Consider the following 22,711-nt stretch of genomic DNA (forward strand, 5'->3'; position numbering starts at 1 on the left):
TGTTAGTTTTTGAAGTTGCTATCTAAAAGTCCTCCATTAAGAATCCATAAAAACAGAGTTTTTGCAAGGCCGTTTGCAAAACGGGTTGGTATTATTAACTGGTTGGCAAAGGTCTTCCTGCAGGGAATAGGGGAAAGAAATATCAATAATCTTTAATGATTGTAAATGCTCATTGCACTTTACAGATAATGTGAAGGGGGAAGAAAACGAGAGGTCCTTTCTCCAAACAGCACTCAATGTAAACTCAGGGTGGAAGAAGAGATCATGTCCACATATGCATATTTAAACTACATGGCTTCTCCCCAAGAGTCCTGGGAACTGTAGTTTGTTAAGGGTGCAATAGCCCTGTGGGGGGTGAACTACAATTCCTACAATGCTTTGGGGGGGAATAAGTACTTTACATGTGCATTGAATATGCGTTAAATGTATAGTGAGAATGGGGCCAGAAAAGGGAGAAGAAGGGAAGGCCAATGTAAAAAGGGAGAGGAAGGGAAGGCAAAGGGTCCTCCCCTTCCTCATTCAGTCCCCACAACGACCCCTTGAGGTGGGTTTTAGTCATATATACGTTGGGCCTGTACATCCTCCCAGTAGCACTAGCTTCCTCTGTACCTGAGATCAATGGTCCTGTTTAGTACAGTGTTTTGTTGCTCCTGCCCTGCTGCCTGCGCACAAGGAATTATGGGCCTGAGAGGAAATGTCATACAGTGGTACCTCTGGATACAAATGGGATCCGTTCCGGAGCCCCATTCGCATCCTGAAGCGAACACAACCCGTGTCTGCGCGTGCGCGGGTTGCGATTTGCCACTTCTGCACATGTGCGTGATGTCTTTTCGACTGTCTGCGCATGTGTGAGCGACGAAACCCAGAAGTAACACGTTCCACGGAGCACAACCCGAAAGCGCTCAACCTGAAGCAACTTCAACCTGAGGTATGACTGTATAGGGAAGCACAAGTATTGCTTGTTCTCAAATTCACAGCCTTTTTCAAATGTACAAGGTGTACAGCCTCCAGCATTCCTCAGATGAAAATAGGGGCATTGCTCACTCCCCGCCAACTGGCCCTTCTGTACCCCCCCTTTTTTGGGTCTTCTCCTGCAGAGCGTTTCCTATCAGAAGAAGGGCAAGGGCCACCACCGCGGCACCAGCAGGACACAGCACACACAGCATCAGCAGCAGCATCATATTATAATAATTTATTATTTATACCCCACCCATCTGGCTGGGTTTCCCCAGTCATTCTGTGTGGCTCCCAACAGAATATAAAAAATACAATAACCCTCCACTGTCCTGAGACAATCCCTTAATCCTGATTATATTTTATTTTATTCTTTGGTAGATTTACAAAAAGAAAACACACACAGAGAGAAATATATATATATAGGGGAAGAGTCGATATACAAAGCTTTTTATAATAATAATAGACTCCTTGTGCTCCGCTGTGCTCCGCCTTCCTTCCCTCCCATAAAGGAAAAACAAACAACCCCAGGATTCCTGCTATGAATATTGCTGATTGCTCCACCCGGAGTCTGGGCAACTTAAGCAGTTGCACCGCAGCTGCTGCCTTTCTCCGAGTTGCAGTAGCATCACTCTGGTGCTGACTCATGTTCCAGCATTGTGTCCTGGCAATAATTCACCCTACCTATGCAGTGCTACCGCTTAGCTAGCTATCATCAACCCTGTATATATTTAATGAATCCAGGGGTTTGCTGTGCAAACACAGACTCTGTGTGTCTGACATGGAATCATGCTACTTTATCCTTTTCATTTTTGTTAATGAAAGGGGGTGTTTCTGGCTCTCCTGGGCAGGCAGTGAAGCCTGGGGGTGTCTCCTTGCCCTCCTGCCATCCACATGCACATTATTCCCCAGTGTGCCAAACTGTTCCTTAAAAACCATGTTCAAGGCAGCAGAATAAATTATCCAAAACTAAGGTTTTTAAAAAAGCAATTATATTCAACATGCATGACTTATTTTCAGTTTGCAGAATTTAGATTTATTTTGCAGCTGAATACACAGTTGTTCTTTAATCCTGATCTCATAATGGATTTTAGCAACCTGTTCACAGTCAATTCACCTATCACATGGCAATAAGATCATGCCACTGGATAAGAAAAGATTACGTCTCTGAGCCTACATGTGATACAAACTTTAACCACACCATAAAATAGCTGACAAAAGCTCTCCACAATAAATAAACTGATTTGCACCAACAATTCAATGAAACATATTACTTGGCTCTAGAATTCCAGTGCTGAGGTCTTTCACGTCCCCCTTAGATGCCCAGCTCTGGACTATTCTGACCTGTGACATCACAGCAATGTTCATGGCAGCCAATAGGACGACAGTGCCTGCCCAGTTCCACTATGACGGTGGATATTTAACTAACTAGTGACTACAGAAATGACCGCCCAGGTAACAAAGTTATTTGGGCCCATCTTTCCCTTGACCATTCCCCACCTCAGCCTGCTCTGCCAAGCCACAGGGGTAGAAATCAAAAGGTGCCAGGCACTTACTTTTCATAGTCATGCTTGCAATACAGCTGCCGGTTGCGACAGTAGCAAGTGCCGGAGAGAGCCTGCAGGCAAGCGGCGCACTTCAAGCAGCCTTCGTGCCACGAACGCTCATTCACCCTCAGGAGGAAGCGGTCGGAGATCGGGGTGTTGCAGCCAGCACAAACCTCCCGCATTTTGGACTCTGAGCCTTGATGGCAGGGAACAACAACAACAATGAATTGCAAAACTCAAAGGTCCTCCTCATCAATGAGAACAGTTTACAAAGAAACAGGGAGGCCTGGTGTGTTGCGGGTCTGTGGCGTGACCTGCTGGGATACCCTGCCTGGGGATGCTTTTGCAGCAGAACACTCGGGTGGTTCATGTCCCAGGAACTCATTGCTGAAAAGAACCCACAATCTGCATGCAAATGGTGCAACTTGTATAATCGTACTCCCCCCCCCCACTATAGTTGGAGCTTATATGTTGCAGTTTGGTTCATACTTGGATTCTGTGACTTTGAAGTCATTCTGTTGTTTCGAACATTACTGTGGAGTGACCTTCCTAGGGACGGTGGTCCAACTCCCTCATCATTAACTTAGGAAAAATCTAGAAATATTCATTTTTACCCAGGCAATTGGAGGCTGAAAGATCTGTTCCTGGCAACTCTTAAATTATTAGCTGTGAGAGTAGGTGGTTTTAAAAAACAAAAAAACCCAGTTTTTGTTTAGTTTTTAAGTGTTGTTTTAAAAGGTTTAATCTGTTTTTAGAATATTATTTAAAACTGTTTTTAGACATTTTAATTGTACTGTATTCTGTTATTTACATGTTTGCCACCTTTGGGAGGAAGCAAGGAATATAAATTTAGCAAACAAACAATATTTGAACGTTAATGATTAATTTTTTTAACCTGCCTCATCCCAAAAGCACTCAACAGGTAACAGAGCATTGAAATATTTTATCCATATAATGTGTTTTATACTGCTGTCACTACAATGGGAAATATTCCATAGTCCTACATGAAGAAAGTTTTTCATCTACAGTTCTTCTTTCTGTAAAATGGGTATAATACCAATTGCCCTCATAGCTCATTCCACTATTTATAAAATTTTACTTATATTAGTAATCAATCTGATTATTTTTTTGAATCCCAAATATCATTTTTAAGAAGTTTCCCCTTATCCTGAAAACATACATCCCTTCATAGTTTAGAAAACTTTTTAAAAAACCAATCCCAAGAATATAAATAAAAATGTCCTTCTGCTTCTTGAAGCTCAGAGAATTTCCTTGCAGATTCCCCACACTCCATTCTTTACAATGCTCTTGCTTGTGTAAGAGTCACTGCTGCGCATCTTTGACCCTGCTTCATCCATTCAGTCAATTTCCAGCCCTCTCTACCCCCCCGGATCCTTTGGCTTAAGCAGGACATACCTCACTTCAAATAGGAGATAACTTTTTAAATGTCTTGCTTGAGTTGATCAGGATTATCTGTGCATCAATCTATGGCAGCTGTTCAAAGACTTCCTAGCATGGACTGCAGCAGGTAAGGAAGTAAGTGCAGGTGGCTCATAAACAGCCTCTCCAGCGCGCTGGACGTGGCTTGGGGCTGAGGCAGTCAGGGAATCTAAGCTGCTGCCAAGTGCATGTCATCATCTTCAGTGCGGAGGTTGCTGCGTCTTGTTGGCGCACTTCCTTTCCTTTTAGGCTTCCCTGCTTGTATGTGTGAGTGCATGTGTTCGCACTCGATTGATGCTGTGCGCTGCCATCTCAGTGCTGGAGAGGAGCCATGGCTCTGTAGTAAGACTTTGCACACAGGGGGCACCTGCTGGGAGGAGGGCTGGGAGAGAAGCCTGCCTGGAACCCCAGAGAGACTCTGCCTAACCTGCAGTTGCTGTTGTTACTGTTATCATTAATTCCCTTCTAAATTGCAGTTCATCTGAAGACCAAGTATATGACATAATATAAAATGATACAGTAAAATTACAAAAAAACCTTGAAAGCGTTACAAAAAAAACACATTAAAATAAAATAAACTGACAGTGGAAAACAGCCTCCAAGATGTTGATGTCTTTGATGTTTCCTTTCCACTGAAATGTATTGAAACTGATTGAGTAACTAATGATGATAGTTTTGGCCATAGTGGATAGCAAGACATATAACAGATTTCAGTGGAATCTGAACTGCAGTGGAACAGAAGCAGTGCTGATTGTGGTGAACATAGGACGGGATGGAAATGGCTGCCTCCTTACATTCCCAGTCTCTTGTTCCACAATTGGATACCACAGTCGGGAAGGTCTGTGTCCCTTGTCATCAGCAGCTGGGCAATGCTGCTGCCAGCGCTACTAGCAGAGCCTCCCCGGCTCATTTTCAAGGCCCAAGGTGGGATGTACTGGGAAAGATGCTCTTTCAAGTGTTTGGGTCCTGTGCTGTATAAGGCTTTGTAGACCAAAATCAAAACCATAGCAACTCCCTAAGGGTTGGTGTCACATGGCCCACAGAGCCACGTTTGATACTAGCTGCAGCATCCTGACTGTCTTCAAGGGACAGAAGGTTGCAATAACCTAGCTGAATGGTTATTAGGGTGGAGATAAGATGGAGGAAGTGAGGAGGGACCAGAACACACCAACAGCATAGGATCTGCTCCCTCCCTTCATAGAATCATAGAATTGCAGAGTTGGAAGGGACCCTGGGGGTCATCTGGTCCAACCCCCTGCAGTGCAGGAATCTCAAAGCATTCATGGCAGGTAGCCACCCAACCTCTGCTAAAAAACCTCCAAGGAAGGAGAGACCACAACCTCCCAGGGGAGACCATTCCTCGGTCAAACAGCTCCTTCTGCCAGGAAGTTTTTCCAAATGTTTAATCTCCTTTCTTGTAGCTTGAAGCCATTAGTTCAAGTCCTACCTTCCAGAGCAGGAGAAAACAAGCATATTCTGTCTCCCATGTCACACCCCTTAAGATATTTGAAGATGGCTATCACATCTACTCTCAGTCTCCTCTTTTCCAGGCTATAATTTAAATGTATCTTTTTAAAAAAATAAAAATTAAGCCTTGAAAAAACCCTTACCAGGTTAAAAAGAGGGGATTTCAAATTCAGATGAAAACTTCATGGTTATTTTATCTAGAAAAGCAAACTTAACAATGTAATTCTACACATGTCTACTCAAACATTAGCTCCATTGAGCTGAATGGGACTTACTCTCAGGTAAGTGATTGTAGGATTGCAGTTTGGTCTGAGACATGCATGTTTTCTAAGAAGGGCACACTCAGTATAGTGTGATTTGCTGAAATTTTGAAAGATGTTTAAGGGTTAACATAGCACCAGAATACATAAAATATGACAAATAAGTTGCTCTGAACATATGATAGATTTATCCAAAGATTGGTGACTGTTATAATCCCATGAATTTTTGGAGCAAAAGGACAAAGTCCTGAATCACAATGTTCAGCTTAATTTTTTTCTGGTTTGATTGCAGTCTCTTGATAATCTTATTGCGGCGAGTGGGAGCACCTTTCAAAATTCCCTCTTCTATGCAACTCTTAAAAGTGTGGGGAGCACTGTTTTCCTTTGCATTATATCAGTCCCTGTCTCCATTTCTAGACTTCTGATTTCTCCACACACATCAATTTCATAAAACAATTCAAGTTGCAGTGAATCAAGAGCTTGGGATTCCAGCACAACCCAAGTATCACCACCAGTTATACTAAAAGGGCCTTTACAATTCCTTGCAGGCTCACTTGGGCAGCACTAGCAGCAGATCTCTCTTCCTTGAATTGGCATGCTGAACACACACACACAATCAGGGCAGGTAGGGGGCCAATGTAATATCTGGGAGCAAGGACTTTTGTTCTCATTCTTCTCATTGCCTTTACACCCACATCTTCCGCCTGCACATGCCTATAATCATACTGAAATTAAAAGTCATAAAGAAATGGAGCTGGTTTGAGCTCAAGAAAACAACCCTCTCTTATGCAGCATTATTCCAGTTTATTTAACGGCAAAATGCCGAGGTTTGCTGCTTTAGTGGAAACTCTCTGGTCCCAGAGATGCCATTTCAAAGGTCTCTGTACTCCCTCCCGTGCATTATTTGCTTCAGTTTGTTTGTATGAAAGTTACTGAGAGGGATATATTTTCCCCCAGACTTCATCAGTGCTTGCATAGGCAAGCCAAGCTTCCAATATGAGCTGGAGTCCTGTGCACACTTACTCAGGAGTAAGCCCCACTTCAGAGTAAAGATGCATAGGCTGCATGGGGGTAGTTGCCCTCTGCTATATATTTTGCACATGAGAGTGGAAATGTCAGTGTGTTCCTGTACTGTTAAGAATGGGGGATAATAAAGGATGCATGAATTGCATTTTCCCCACAACTCCTCAACATTATAAAAGACCTTGTTATCCAATATAGAACAGAAGCAGTATCTGGCAGGAGAGGTGCTAGGAGATCCTTCTTATTTAGCACAAGATATCAGTCTAAATTAATATCAATGTAAATTGGGGAAGGAGTACGACAAGGCTGTATATTGTCTCCCTGCTTATTTAGGTAACTTTTATGCAGAATTCATCATTAAGATTGCAGGAAGAAATATCAACAACCTCAGATATGCAGATGACACAACCTTGATGGCAGAAAATGAGGAGGAATTAAAACCTCTTAATGAGGGTGAAAGAGGAGAGCGCAAAATATGCTCTGCAGCTCAACATAAAAAAAACTAAGATCATGGCCACTGGTCCCATCACCTCCTGGCAAATAGAAGGGGAAGAAATGGAGGCAGTGAGATATTTTACTTTTTTGGGTTCCATGATCACTACAGATGGCGATAGCCTGCTTCTTGGGAGAAAAGCAATGACAAACCTAGACAGCATCTTAAAAAGCAGAGACATCACCTTGCCGACAAAGGTCCGTATAGTTAAAGCTATGGTTTTCCCAGTAGTGATGTATGGAAGTGAGAGCTGGACCATAAAGAAGGCTGATCGCCGAAGAATTGATGCTTTTGAATTATGGTGCTGGAAGAGACTCTTGAGAGTCCTATGGACTGCAAGAAGATCAAACCTATCCATTCTGAAGGAAATCAGCCCTGAGTGCTCACTGGAAGGACAGATCCTGAAGCTGAGGCTCCAAGACTTTGGCCACCTCATGAGAAGAGAAGACTCCCTGGAAAAGACCCTGATGTTGGGAAAGATGGAGGGCACAAGGAGAAGGGGATGACAGAGGACGAGATGGTTGGACAGTGTTCTCGAAGCTACCAGCATGAGTTTGACCAAACTGCGGGAGGCAGTGGAAGACAGGAGTGCCTGGCGTGCTCTGGTCCATGGGGTCACGAAGAGTCGGACACGACTAAACAACTAAACAATAACAAATCAATGTAAATGCACCACTTTTGTTTTCCAAAGGAATTAGAAGTGCTCCAAAAGTCAAGCTATGGTTTTCAGAATGCTGATGTTTTCCCATCCTCAGAATACTTTTAGCCATCATAATTATTGAGAAAAACATTGAAACGTGTTGGTTGTGCCAGCAGGAACTTAGGAAACTGTGTAGGACTATGCCATTTGAAATAAGAAAACCCATCTATTGCCTTTAAAAAATCCTGGCTTATGTAAACTTAGACGTTAATGAGCAGGTTATATCAGGATGTCAGTGAGAAACAGCCTGTGTTGTTATCCATTATAAACATAATTACATTCACCACTGGTATTTTATTGTCCTTATGGGTCTAAAAGCGTCATTAAGGTTACACATTTCATTTCTTGACATTCCTTTTTTTGAATTTGTTATAGGCATTGTATTTCTACTGTGGTCATGTGTTTGCTGAGTATTAATTATAATAGTAGATTATATATAAGGTGCCATATTCCTCAAGGCAATGAAAAATAATTTCATGAAAACAATTCAAAAGTGCGATAAAACAATGTGTGTGTGTGTGTTTGCACAAAACAATCAGCATAATACTGTACATCTAAGGAGAATGCTACATATACTCAAGTTCACTGTCCTGACGTTGCTTTTCAAAAATAACCTTTCTGCATTTTGCATCAGTGAGCTTTAATTCACATTAAGTAGCAGGTTTGCTTCTAGATTAGCAAAGGGCGTCCTAGTCTGGGTTGTTGTTGTTCCCTTAACCAGAGTCTAGAGAACCAAGAAAGATTTTCTGAAGCTGATGCTATACTAGGGTCCGTCTAGCACTTACTTGGAGCCTGAGTATCACTGCAGACATTCAGCCAAGACCACTGGATTGTGGGGCATTTGCCCCCCACCTGTGGAGCTGCACACACGCTTCCCTAGATCAGAAACTCACCATAGCCCAGGACGGGCGTGGCCTGCTGGAGACAAGATGGAGCCTCTTCCGTCTTCATCCTCCAGGTCTGGCAAGCATAGGATGGACCTGCCATGGAGGAGGAGAGACTTAGTCATAAAAAAGAGAGAGAGATAAGGGCAAGGGAGGCTGGCAGGCAGCAGCTGGACTCAAGCAGGATGAAGGAGAACTGGGAATTCTTGCTCTGCATAGATCCAACTTCTGCCTTCTCAAGTGCTTGCCAACAAAGTAACTCCAAAAAGGGCTAGGTACTCTCAGTGTATTTTCTTGGATACTGTTCTGGCTTTGGGAGTGGGGCTGCTATTTTTAATTTTTTCTGGCAGTGGGATGTCTGTGCCTCTGATGGCACACAAGAGTGTTTACAGCTCCCCATGTACGCCATCTCACTATAGGGTTGCCAACTGTTTCAGCGGCTGCTGCTTCTGTGCTATCAGCCATCAATATTAACCGTAGGTAGTATTAATCACTGTGCTCTGAAAAGCATCACCTGCTGACTTCTGCACCTTAAAAGCACAAGAGCAGACCAGCTATGCCCTCCCCGACTCCATCTGTTGGTAGATATGATCACACCAGTGCTTCATCATCTACATTTCCAGTTCTTTTCTGAGCCCTCCAATGTTTAAATGAAGCCCTAAGCAAGTTACCTGAAGGATTATCTCTTGCATATACATACTCAAGACTTTCACCAGAGGCCCTCCTTGAGGTTCCCCTGCCTGGTGGTGTGTGGGCATGGGGACAGGGCCTTTGGGGTGGTGGCACTGATGCACAAATTGATGGTTTTAGATGCTAGGCTTCGTGGACTTCTGGGGTCCTCCTTTGTATTATTTCAGTACATAATTAACATTTATTTTTTTCCCTTACCCCAGTTACCCCATGCTTTGTAACTGCTCCTATATTCCTGGTATGATTAGACCCCCCCAATGGTTTGCCAACCCTGATGAAAAATGCTCTCTGAGCTTATGCAGTTTCCCATTTTAAACTCACTTAACAGCACCATCTTTTAGACTAAAGGAATAAATTAGAGTTGTGCATATTTACTTGGGAATATACATCATTTTAGGGACACGGATGGCGCTGTGGTCTAAACCACAGAGCCTAGGGCTTGCTGATCAGAAGGTCAGTGGTTCAAATCCCCACGACGGGGTGAGCTCCTGTTGTTTGGTCCCAGCTCCTGCCCACCTAGGAGTTTCAAAGCACGTCAAGTGCAAGTAGATAAATAGGTACCACTCCGGCGGGAAGGTAAATGGCGTTTCTGTGTGCTGCTCTGGTTCGCCAGAAGCGGCTTAGTCATGCTAGCCACATGACCCAGAAGCTGTACGCTGGCTCCCTCGGCCAACAAAGCGAGATGAGCGCAGCAACCCCAGAGTCGGCCATGAATGGACCTAACGGTCAGGAGTCCCTTTACCTTTACCTTTATACATCATTTTATTCTAGAAAATGATATCCTTAATGGGGGAAAACTAAAAAATATATGTAACCATGTACATACCTGGCCAGCCCCCCCATCTCTGGCTTACAAAAAAGAAAAGAAAAAAAGATGCTATGGCTCCCAAAATCAGCCTCACTGGGCCATGGCATGCTCATGACAGCTTGGATGCTGGTTTTGTGCCTGTTTGCTGCCGCTCCCCCTGCCATTTGCCACCCTCTGGACTGTGGGCTCTGGATTTCAGCCCAGAGGTCCAGCTCCAGATGTACCACTGCATAGCGGTGCCCCAATTATAGAATGCCTTCCCCAGAAAGGCTCACCTGGTGCCTCTGTTATGGTCCTCCCCGCTCCCCACTCATGCCTTTTAATATGCCAGTTACTATTTTTTCCCTTGCTGGTTTTTAGACTAGTTTTATACAGTGGTACCTCAGGTTAAGAACTTAATTTGTTCTGGAGGTCTGTTCTAAACTGAAAGTGTTCTTAACCTGAAGCACCACTTTAGCTAATGGGGCCTCCTGCTGCCGCCGCTGCACGATTTCTGTTCTCATCCTGAAGCAAAGTTCTTAACCCGAGGTACTATTTCTGGGTTAGTGGAGTCTGTAACCTGAAGCGTATGTAACCTGAAGCATATATAACCCGAGGTACCACTGTATTGGTTTATATTCTGCTTGTGTTAGTTTTATGCTGGCAATATAGAGATATTGGTTTATTTTTTATTTTTAGTCTGTATTTTTAAAACTTATTTTTAATATTTTGTAAACCACCCAGAGGACTTAGTTGATGGGGAATATAGAAAGGTCAGAAATATACAAACAAATAAAAATACGTCAATAGTCCTTGTAACTTTCCTGTGAATTCTTACCCCCATATTTTTGATTGTGGCTGAGAGATAGTGAATGGCCACTCAAGGAGATTGAGTATACCCACCCACTTGGGAGGAAGTCCCACAGAATAAAGTGGGCCTTACCTCTGAGTAGCTTTGCACATAAATATGTAAGTTTGTGAGTTTATGGCCAAGGGGAGATTTGAGCAATGCACTTGCCAGACTGTTCTAGTTCAGCACGTGAAATTACCCACTGCATCCCCACTGCATCTCAACAAACATTTGCCAGAAACACTACTTACATGACTTCTGGGACCTGAGATCTGTCTTTAGCTTCTTAAAACAGATACGTGTTGTGGGTTCATACCTAGAAATGGTTCCTGCTCATGCCAGATGTGTGAATGCTAACTGTGATTCTTCATTAGGGAGAGAAAGGCATTCTGCACAAACTCAGAGGCTTTTCCTTCTTTAATAGATGGCCTTAAGCAAGCTGGGGACACGGGTGGCACTGTGGGTTAAACCACAGAGCCTAGGACTTGCCGATCAGAAGGTCGGCGGTTCAAATCCCCGAGATGGGGTGAGCTCCCATTGTTTGGTCCCTGCTCCTGCCAACCTAGCAGTTTGAAAGCATGTCAAAGTGCAAGTAGATAAATAGGTACCCCTCTGTTAGGAAGGTAAACGGCGTTTCCGTGCGCTGCTCTGGTTCGCCAGAAGTGGCTCAGTCATGCTGGCCACATGATCCAGAAGCTGTACGCCGGCTCCCTCGGCCAATAAAGCGAGATGAGCGCCACAACCCCAGAGTTGGCCATGACTGGACCTAATACTGTAGTCCCTTTACCTTTACCTTTACCTTTACCAAGCAAGCTACTTTCTCCTAGCCTAAGGTGTGTGTCTGGTGCAATAAATGGTAATATGAGGTTATAATTAGATTATTTGTCAACTTTTCAGACAACCTTTTTAGGTGTGCCAACAGCAGCTTGATCAGCAGGAACTAGCTGGAGATGATTTTCAGAGCAAAGAGAAACATATTACCTGCTCATTTCCACAGACTGAGCTGCTATTAAAAACATAGCTACAGGAGCTAGTTGAAAAGTTGGGAACCCTAATTATTATAATGGCCTACTTTACAGCCTTGGGAATTACTGAGAGTGGGATGCAAAAGCAAATGACAATCTGGTAGGTAAGAGATAAGGGCATAAATCAGCCTTTCTGAGGTAAAACCAAGGAAGTAAAACAGACCTAACAAATGAATTTAGTGTTACACAATATCTTCTTTATCCATGCTCTTGTTCTTCCCTTCCTAACATTACAGCCTCTTCAAAATGTCAGCCACAGCGAATGGCACAGGAATAAGGGCTGCCAAAATGAAAATATTGTTATAGGTGTGGCGGGGGGGCGCGCGCTAAACCCTAGAAATTAATAAATGCTAATTGGGGTGGCACATAACAATATGAAGCTATTCTAAAAGTGGAATGCTGCTGGGATTTCAGCCTGCCTGAAAATCAGTCCCCTAACCCCACGTGTGAAGGAACTGAATTTAGTCAGCCATCAGCAGGAAGGGGAAGGTGACACTCTGCACATGCCCAGTGTTTTAAGGCATTCAAAGTGGATTCTATCTGAGGGTTAAGGTCTGGACACCCATGGCCACACCAAAGCCTCTAAAACAAAACTGCTTCCGTCTATGACAAATGAAAGTAAGCCAAGGTGAGCCATCAGGCTATAGGAGAAGTTGCCCAGTCAGGCTGGAGTTGTAGGTGAGGATTGCTGGTGTCTCCATTAGAAGCAGGAGATGCACTATGTTGTGAGTGCCAGGCTGTGACTATGTGGATGGATGACTGGGGAAATAAGAGCACAACCATCTGATCTGGTCATAGGGCAAACCTTCCAAAGGGGGGGGGGGGTTCCTTTCCCTAGATCAGGTTCTCTAGCTTCTGAGAAATGAGGGACATCCCCTGGGTCTCTGTGCTGGGAATGATTGGAAGTTCCTGTGTGACACCTGATACAGGGAAAGGACCACAGAGCCTAACTGGAAGGAGACTGGCCTGAACAGTAAATCACACAGAGATACCGTGGGGCGGCCTTCTCTGTGAGTGGAGCTGCTTACAGGAGTTTCTCCTAATTTGATTAGCTTATTCCTCACTGATGTTCTTAATTCTCATTACTCTCAGGAGTAGTTAATCCCAGCACTCAAGCTGCAAATTCCTGCTCTAAGACTAAGAGCAGGGCATGGGAAACATGGCAGGGTGGGGGGCTCCAGATTTTGCCATTGTCATTCCTGCTCGCTGCCTAGTCCCTAGAAATCACTTCCGCAATTAAGCAGTGTGCATAGATATCATTGGCAGGGCCAATGGGAGAAAAGTTCAGGAGTGCAACTAGTAGCTCTTAACACCCCAATTTAGAGAGATGCTAGAAGTAGGGAATGCCTTAATTGCAGCAGCGAACATGGGAGCCTATAGCTGAGGGGTCAGGAGCCTGTGACCCTTTAGACACTGTTGCACCAGCAGGACCAAGGTCAGCGATGATGGGTGCTGGAGTCCAGAAACATCTGGCCAGCCACTGTTTCTCCATCCCGACTTTAAGTCTACTGCATGGAGACAAGAACAAAAGGTCTTTCTCCATTTGCAGTCCAAATTAAAACAAAACAAAACCCTTTCCCGCCTTTTTTATCAAATAGGCCTGGTTAGGATTGTGCCCTTAGACTATAATCCTCTGCGGGTTGACTTCTCAGTAAATATACTTATATCATCAGATTCTGTTGACCAGCTACTTCTACCTGTCATTCAGTACCTGGTCTACTTTGCTGCTCCTCTGCTTTGGACAGGAAGAAGCAAGAGCTGTGGGGACCAAGATGTCTCAGGAACAGGCAGAGGAGGAGTTGGAAAACGGATTGGGACACAGAGAACGGGGCGGGTGGGGGCGGGTGTCCGAGGCAGGTACCTTGGTCGTGATGAAAGAAACTGTGATCTAGGGCCACTCGCCTGCCGCTTCGACCTGTGAGACCCCCGCCTGCCCCCGCCCACCTGTCCGGATCCTGACTCCTTTTTTTTTTTTTTCATTTCGAGAAGGAGGAAGCTAGAAGGGGAGGCGGGCGGAGGGGGGGGGAGTGGGACGGCCAAGGAAGGCTCTTGCATTCCGCCGACTCGCCGCGATGGCTCGGCGCCTGCCCGGACCAAGCAGAAGAGATGTCTCGCTCCGGGCGAGAAGCCGCGTTTCCACGAGCGTCTCTCCTCCGAGGCGGCGAGGAGTCGAGGCGCTGCTGCCCGGGTCTCATCAATGCTCGACTTTGGGGCGCAATTTAATCTCCCCCTCTCTCTTTGGTCCGCCTGTTTTTAAAGTGTATATTATTTGGAAAGGGGCTTGGGAAATTCCACCCTCCCCAGCAAACCCAACCAACAATAATTGGAACAACTCTGTGCTCTATTCGCCCCCCAAAAGGACGGCTGGAGAAGAGAATGGATTCTGTTCCAAGGCTTTTGCGCTAACAGGCGCTTCGGCCAAAGGGAAGCGATGCGAGATCTTGAACACTAATTGTTGCGTTTGTGAGTCTTTAGGAAAACGAGAAGCTTTCCTCTGTTTCCTCTCTCGTCTCCTCTCCAGTTTTTCTGAGGCTGAGGTCATATTTATATATACACGCTTACTTTAAAAGTAACTTCTCCTCAACTCAGTGGGTCTTACTTCTGAGTAGACGTTGGCACTAGACAGGTTGCGTCGTACATTTCAATTAGATGGGCATTTTCTGTCATGAATAGGGGGAAATTGCCGCTAGGTTCCTTTTCATTTTGTATTAGTTATCCAGCCTGCTTTATACGTTGTGTTAAGCACCAACTTTTTGAATCCGATGTTTGTTTTGGGTTTTAAAAGTTACTTCTGTGCTTCGACGCGGGTTACACTTTGTAAGTTATTATTTTGAGATGCGGCATTTCAACATTTTTATGTATTTCCTCGAAAGGGCTGACGGTTCTCGTTTATTTTTTTAAAGTAACAGTTCGGATTCGACAACCTTAACTTAAGACATGCTGTGAAAAATATAATGCTTAAAGTGGCACCTTAAAAGACTAATACATTTATGGGTCTGTCTACGCTACATAAAGCACGTTGTTGTTTTCAAACTGTCCGTGCCCACAATGAACCTAAAGGAAAATACTGATCCCCCCCCTTTGTATATATAGATATTTTTCACATTTATAAAATCGCCTTTCAGCAAAGGCTCCAGAGGTGGAGGAAGCAAAAATAAAATAGCTTAGTGCAGTGGTTAGCGTGGTGCATTGAAGCGGGTGCGGGGGTGTGTGATCTGGGTTCAAATCTCCATTGGGCCATGGAGCTCACCGGGTGACTTTGGGACAGTCTCCATCTCTGTGATCGCGCGAGGATAAAATGGAGGAGGAGAACCCTGAGTTTCTTGTAAGATACAAATGACTAAATTTCACTTTACAAACATTTATATAGAACACAACAGCAAGCAAAAGATAATTACAATAAATTAAAACTTCATGAAAAATACAAGAACAAGCAAATAAATTAATAATAAGAAAAACAAGAATAACAGTTTATTAAATTTATATACCGCTTTTCATTCAAAGATCACATTCAAAACCTTGACCTGTCGACTTTCCTAGCGGCTTGCCAAAATTAATTGACCAGTGCACTCTAAAACCATTGTATATTTTTAAACCCAGCGGAGTCAAAAGGCATCAATGCATAGCTGTCAACTTTTTCCTTTTTTTTTTGCGAGGAATCCTATTCGGAATAAGGGAATTTCCCTTAAAAAAAGGGAAAAGTTGACAGCTGTGCATCAATGGCGACACTGCTTTAAGCTGCTACACATCCGGATGCTAAATATATTTCTCACAAGGCTGATGGATTTCAATTGCGTCTAACACCGAGGTTATTAAGTTTTAATAAGTCTAACGAGCCGATCATTTACATTTAGTTGCAAGTAAATTCCATTTATCTCAATAGCCGCCTGATGACTTTAAGACTTCCAGAACTCAGATCACAAAACAAAACGGTTAACAGGATAAGCATTTGCATGTTTTACCAGATGTAAATCCCATTGGGTTCGGGGTTTTCTCGCAGGTAAGTACGTATCAGATCGCCGCGCAGGTCTTCAGAATTCTTCTCCCCAGAGCAGACTCGCACAATGTATTGTTCTGGAATCTGCCTACAAGTTTATCAAGGGAGGGGCGGAGGCCGGAAAGAGTGGGTGGCTTTTAAAAAATCACACTTGACTAGAGTTTACTTACAAGTAAAACAATGTGTTTAGAATTGAGATGTCTCTTGAAAATAAATTCATTTTCGATCACTGTATCTTCCAGAGACAATATCGATGGGGCTTGAGACATAACATTCCCTATAGAATACTAGGAAATCGTAGCAAACTTTTATCCACATATTGAAGCTACCCAATTTTTACGCGCGCCGAGCATAGGCTTCTCGCTGCAGGAGAACCCTTCTTTTTGCATGTTGGGACGCTATGAAAGCCCGTTGACGCGGACGCTGTGTGAATAATAGGTGATATATGTGAACCCGCCTATGCTTCTTCAAATATGAAATCATAATAGCCAGGCCATTCTCAGTTATTTCAAGGAGATTTTTTAGATTTTTAAAATGCCTCCGGGTCGTGCAGCTGGCTGTGCATAAGCCGAAAAAAGCACCGCCGAGTTCTCTGGGACTTACTCCGAGGCAAGTATGCTTAGGAGCAAGCATAAATTTGGCTGGATCGTGCCCTGATTTTGTTTTTACCAGCACTCTAGAAGGTGCGTCATAAAGGCATAGCAGTATGTATTTTGCATGGTACATAACTTTACTAGGGTCCTATTTGGCGACGCAGCGAGGAAGTCGTAAGTCGAAGCGCACGCAGCGTCCTCAACCTCGAGGAGTTCAGGGTTTGTCTGAGCGATATAAACTGAACTAAGTACACGAGGATGCGCAACTGGTCCTCAACATGCGCCTCAAATCTAAGTTAAAAGAACTATAACCGACATCGCAGGAGCCCGTCGGACAAGGAGTCTGGCGCGCTGCAACTTCCCTGTTTGTCCCGATGCGCATCCAGGGACCGACCAACCCAGGAAGCGAAGGAACGTGGAGAAGCGCCCTGCCATAGAAAATAGGGCACAGGTATGCAAACACACGTGCGCGCGCTGCTATACGGTATTTTTCATCGTTTATAATATATCCGATTTCTCTCTCACACCCTTGCGCCAGCAGAACTCTTTGGATGATGACTGAAGGGTCGTAGCGCCAAGTCTCACCTTCCTTACCTAAAGACAAGGGCAGCTTAGTAGCCGGTCCGTCAGAACAGTAGCGACACGCAAGCAAGTCACGCAACAACACACACACACACACACACACAAACAAACAAACAAACAAACAAACGGTATACTATATATCGAAATGCTTGCGTTATTTGCGAGAATGACTTTAGGACAAATCAATGCATCCAGCGATATAAATAGAAGTCTGCGATTCGTGCCCCTGGAATAATATTTGTCCCGGTTGCAAACAGAAACTCACTGAAAGAGACTTCTGCCAATGCACAGTTTCTCCTCTGACGGTCACATACCGATCTTTGTCACATATATGATATATCGTATGTATATAGACCCCCCACCCCAAGACAGCGCGGTTTTTGCTTTGGCAAGAAGCGTCTGGGAAGTGAGGAGGAGGAGTGCCCTTCGCTAGGACTCTTTAAGCAGTGAAAAGCAAGTCCCATCTCTCTCTCTCTCTCTCTCTCTCTCTCTCTCTCTCTCTCTCGATTTCATTCCCCAAGTAGTCTCGACCTCATGCGGATGGTACTCAGTCCTCCTTCCCCGCAGCTTCTCGCACAAATCACCCTCGACGCTTAGCAGACGCTCAGCAGGCTGAGTCCACTCCAGCCGACCCCGTTCCGTCCCAAAACAGGGGCACGATCCACCCGAACGGAAGCATTTCCCACGTCCTCGTGCTTTGCCAGACGAGAGGCTGAAGCGCTCGCCTCCCCGACCCCTTGAAACCGACGGGACTTGGGACGCGTCAAGCTTTGGGGTAGATGGTGCCCCTTGCTTGGAAGTTGATGCTCACCTGGATGGAAGGCAAACTTAATGTGAAATCCCCACCAAGCCTAAGCGAGCCTAATTCGCTAAATGGACAGGTCGGGAAGGCTGCGTTCCTTGGCGCGCTTCCTCGAGAAAAAGTCCCACTGAAAAGTGCAGGGTTTCCTCCCGAGGAAGCGTGCTTAGGATTGTGCTGCAACTCTCCCCTGCCTCCCCGCGCCCACCCTGCCAAATAGGACGCCGCAAACTCCATAACCGCCGCACAGAAGAAGAGGCCCAAAGGTCCGTCTAGCGCAGCGTCGCAGAGCCCAACCAGGCGCCTCTGGGCAGCTCACCGCGGGCAAGAGCCCAGCGCAAAAGCCCCTTCCTGCTGCTGCCTCCCCCTGCCCCGCCTGCAACTAAGTGAGCGCGGCCTCTGACCCTGGCGACAGCCTATAAGCCATGCTGAATAGCAGCCGACGAGACGCCTCATACTCCACGAATCAGTCCTCTAAAAGCCACCCGAGCTTGTGCGTGGCTGTCGCCGGACCTTGTGGCAGTGAGTCCCACAGCGAATTCTGCCGGCGCGCGCTCCTCTGCCTGGAGCCTCTTGCCAGTAAGCCGCTTTGGATCACCCCGAGATCCTGCGCTAAGGAGAGGAGGCGCGCACGGTTCAGCGGGATCCCCTTTCAAAGAAAGGTGCAATCTAAAGGGCTCCCTGCCCAGCCTTAAGAAAACTTCCCGTCGATCATGGAAGGGGTCCCCCTTGGGCGGTGGCGGGGAGAGACCCAGAGCCTGCGCACACTCTGGGGTGGGTGAGGACTTAGTTTAGGGGTGGAAGCCAGATCAATCCCCCCCACCGCTCTTCTAAAGGACCAGGCCGGCGACGCGACTCGAACCCTCGCCCCGTTCTTAGGGAAGGATTTTCAAGGCTCTCTCGTAAGGGGGGGGGGGGGAGTGAGGAACAGCCTGGAGGCGAAACCGCGGGAGATCCTCTCTCTTTCTGCCCCCCCGGCTTTCCGTATTTCGGAGCCCCCACCCGGACGCGAAGCTCTCGATCTCGGCCAAACGCGCGACCTACCCGGTTCCGGCGCTGGTTTCCCTCTCTGCTCGTCCGCTCTGCCTTCGGCTGCGAAGGAGAGGAGGAGAGGGAGGAGGGGAGGAGGGGGAGGGGGAAGATGATGGGGTGGGGGTCCCCCCTATTGTCTAAAGCTTGCAAGGGGGGTGGAAATGAAAGTGAATACTCCAGACACATCCAGGGGCGCGCCAGGAGGGATGTATGGGCGACCCCCACCCACTTGAACCTGCCCCCCCCCCGCGCTACTTGTCATTCCTAGGAATCAGGAAGGGAGGGCAGTCCTTCAAAGCCGCCCCTTTGCTGCTTCAGGCTGAAGAGCAGTGGACGCTTACTTAGGAGTAAGTCCCTTGGAGAGCAGGGATAAATATTCCCTTTACGGCTGCCCGGTGTGTTTGGAATCAGCAGGCACAGTTTAAGGACTAGGCTTCCATCCTCCTCAGCGGGGACCGTTTCAAACATGTAAAGACTGTTCTATTATTTTATTGTATTAATTGCATTTCTATCGCAGCCTTTTCTCCAAGGAGCTCCAGGTGGCACACGTGGTTCTCTGCCTCCTCCTTTAACCCCCGCAACAACCCTGCAGAGTGGTTCAGGCTGAGATGCAGGGCCTGGCCCAAGGTCACTCTGGGAGCCCCCTGGCTGAGTGGGGGTGGTTGCCCCCTACAAGGCACAAGCCCATTAGTTTAGTATTGTTCTCGCTTTGATATTCTGACAGATGGGGGTATTGTTTTTATGACTAGGAGGAAAACAATATGGTGGAAAATTCTGGTACCTGGAGCTGTGCCTCCTGATCGCACACAGAGTTATTTCCTTTCCTTCTGGTGCAGTGCTGGGTGACCTTGGACTAGTCGCTGCCTCTCAGCCTCACCTACCTCACAAAGTTGTTCTGAGGATAAAAATCAATTCTGTTCTGTTCCAGTTGGAAGGTTTTGCACTTTTTGGAATTGCAACTGTTTGGTTTTCACGACTGTATACGCCCCAAGTCAAAGTTGGGAATATTACTTATTTATTTATACTAGGGGCTGCAGCTTTGGTCCATTCTGCTCGCCAGCTTTGCCTACCTGCCAGCCCCTTTGCAAAGCACCCTTTCTCCACACCTGACTAACTCTACCCCCCCCAGGAGACGACTAAGAGATCAATTTTGGATCAGGATTCAATAGTTTGGGGGGAAATTCCCCAAAGGGAATATATATGGGCCATGCCACCACATGTGCAGTATGGACCTGGGTAAATTACACTCCCACCAGCAAATTATTGAAGTATTATAAATACTTTTCTTTAAACGGACTGGGCAAATAATACCAGTGGTGTGCTACTTTTAAAGCATTTTCTCAGGTCTTAACTTAGAACCAAATGGCAAAGTGTTCTGCCCCCCCCACCCCAAATTGTTCATTCAGATTCTCTTCTTTTTATGTACTTCCTTTACAAATAAATAACCATAAAAATGCTGCTGCCTGTTTAGAGGCATCTTTCTAATTGTTCAAAAGATTTCTGATTGATCTGTCAAACTGCAGTGCTATAAAATTATTCAAATGTCCACCTATGTGCTTGCGCATCCCATTCATCTCCAGGAATACTTGTCTAAATATAATACAGGAAAGTGCAGACGAGAGATTTACAACATCTGCTTAAAGAAAACCCACTGAGAAGATTATAGACAATTCACCATATGGGCAGTTGATACATATTAGGATGGGATCGTGGGTGTAGCCAGGATTTTTGTTGGGGGGGGGGAGAACTTCAGTTTGCTATGTAGTTTTGTTGATTTTTATTGATGGGGGGCAGCGGCCCCCCTGCCCCCTGGCTACACCCATGGATGGGATAGTGATAGTACCACCATCTCAGATTTTAATTCTGAGACAAAGTTAACTTTACTTTCAGTGGCTACCTAAGAACTATAGTCAGGGCCATGCAAAGGACGATCAGAGGAAGAAGGATTTATTGGCACTGAAAGACCAGATGAGAAGTTCTCAGGAGATCAACACATAGCTGTCCTTTTGATAATGTTAACAGTGCTGTGAAAATGACATATTCTGTAAGCATTCGCCCTCTGATTAGACATCCATGGCAGCCTATCAGAAACCTGCTTATCTGAAAAAATGTGTATGTATGTATTTGTATGTATTTTGCTTGTATTTTGTAGTAATTATGTTAAATAAAATTTAATTAAAAAAAGAAAAAAAGAAAAGAAAAATCAGAACCTGAAGGGTTTGCATTAGGCCATTATGCGCCTTCTTTCTGAGAAAATAAAAGCAAGTGGAAGTATTGACTGGAGTAATTCCTCCCCAGGGCGAATTCTCATGTTGGAATTGTGTGTACTACTGTCAATTAACCTGTAAAGTGACATATTTACTAATCTTGTAGCCAGCACAGGATAAAAATTGAGGCTGCAATCCGAAACACTTCTGCAAGTGAGTAAGCTCCATTTAGTATACAAGAGCTTAGTTCTACGTGAACCTGCCTAGGCCTCCACTGCCTGGCATTTTCCACCTGCCACTCAGCATGTGGAGTTTATTTCATGTGACCCCTGGTATGTAGGGGAAATAAGGAGACCTCTTGAAGCAATAATGGGGAACATAAGAGTAAGATTTAAAAACAAGGACAGGAGCTCCAGACATCAGAAAAGCAGTTTTTGGGAGGAATACCACAACAAGGTACTGAAGTTGCAATCTGACACATGCTTGTCTGGGAGTTTAGTCCAACCTCAGCGGGACTAACATCTCAGCAGACATGCACACGTTGTGACTTTACTATTTGAGCATTAGAAAAGCTAAATAATGAGAGTGGGCAATTGCTACTCGGGAGATGAGCCTAGCAGGCCATTAGACCTTTCTGCGTGGTATCCAGAAGGTGTAAACAAAGAAACCATACATTTTTTTTGTCTTTAGCTTAGAAATAGACATGTCCATTGCATCAGTTTTGAATGAAACTGAGGACTCTATAAAGTAGTATATGGGAGACTCTTATACTTTTAGACAGTGCTATTTTTTTAGAAAAAGAAGTACTGCAGCTCACCACAAACTTCTCCCTTGTTCTGTTAGAGTGGCAATGCCCCCCTCCCCGAGAGGTGCTGGAGCTGAGCTCCAGCTGAAAAAAAGCCCTGCTTTAAGAAATCATTAGTTATGTAATTACTGTATTTGGGAGGGCATTAAGAGAAGGGAGTACATTAGAAAGCGGGGGGGGGGGGGGATGGTGGCAATCTTGTATATGCCTCCCAAAGAGAAGCAAGCTCCACGGTGCTTTCTGGCGCTTCCTCTGCGGTGAGTGTGCCCAGGGTTGAAGCCTAACTTGTATATGAAACTACAAGAGCTAAGATACTGGGTCTGAGACTGTATAATAAAACCTGTATTTGTGTTTTTGTAAAATAATGCAATTAATGTAAGACAATCTGATATGATAGTTTTCCTGTTTATGTGCTGTATCCTTTTAAAAAGTCACCTGGTTTTATTCTCTCTGCTGGAAAAGTTTAGGTTAAAAGTTATTTTATGAAGTTGAATTTTACTATTTACTGTTTGTGTCTCACTCAGAGAACATTATCAGGCAGCCTGATACCAATATAGTAATTACATGCATAATACA

General features: G+C 45.2%; 1 protein-coding gene across 1 annotated transcript in view; it reads right to left on the reverse strand.

Annotated features, from left to right (window-relative positions):
* The window catches only part of LOC307211313 (LIM/homeobox protein LMX-1.2-like), an 81,487-nt gene extending 62,323 nt beyond the window's left edge, over window positions 1–19,164 (reverse strand). The window contains exons 1-3 of the mRNA XM_079967848.1: window positions 19,136–19,164; window positions 8,778–8,864; window positions 2,511–2,697 (exon numbers count right to left, since the gene is read on the reverse strand). Of these exons, the coding sequence (XP_079823974.1) occupies window positions 2,511–2,697; window positions 8,778–8,835 (245 nt within the window). The 5' untranslated portion in view covers window positions 8,836–8,864; window positions 19,136–19,164. The remainder of the gene's footprint in view (window positions 1–2,510; window positions 2,698–8,777; window positions 8,865–19,135) is intronic.
* Window positions 19,165–22,711: the final 3,547 nt, after the last annotated feature.

This window comes from Podarcis cretensis (assembly GCF_951804945.1).
Source record: "Podarcis cretensis genome assembly, chromosome: 2".
Lineage (NCBI taxonomy): Eukaryota > Metazoa > Chordata > Lepidosauria > Squamata > Lacertidae > Podarcis > Podarcis cretensis.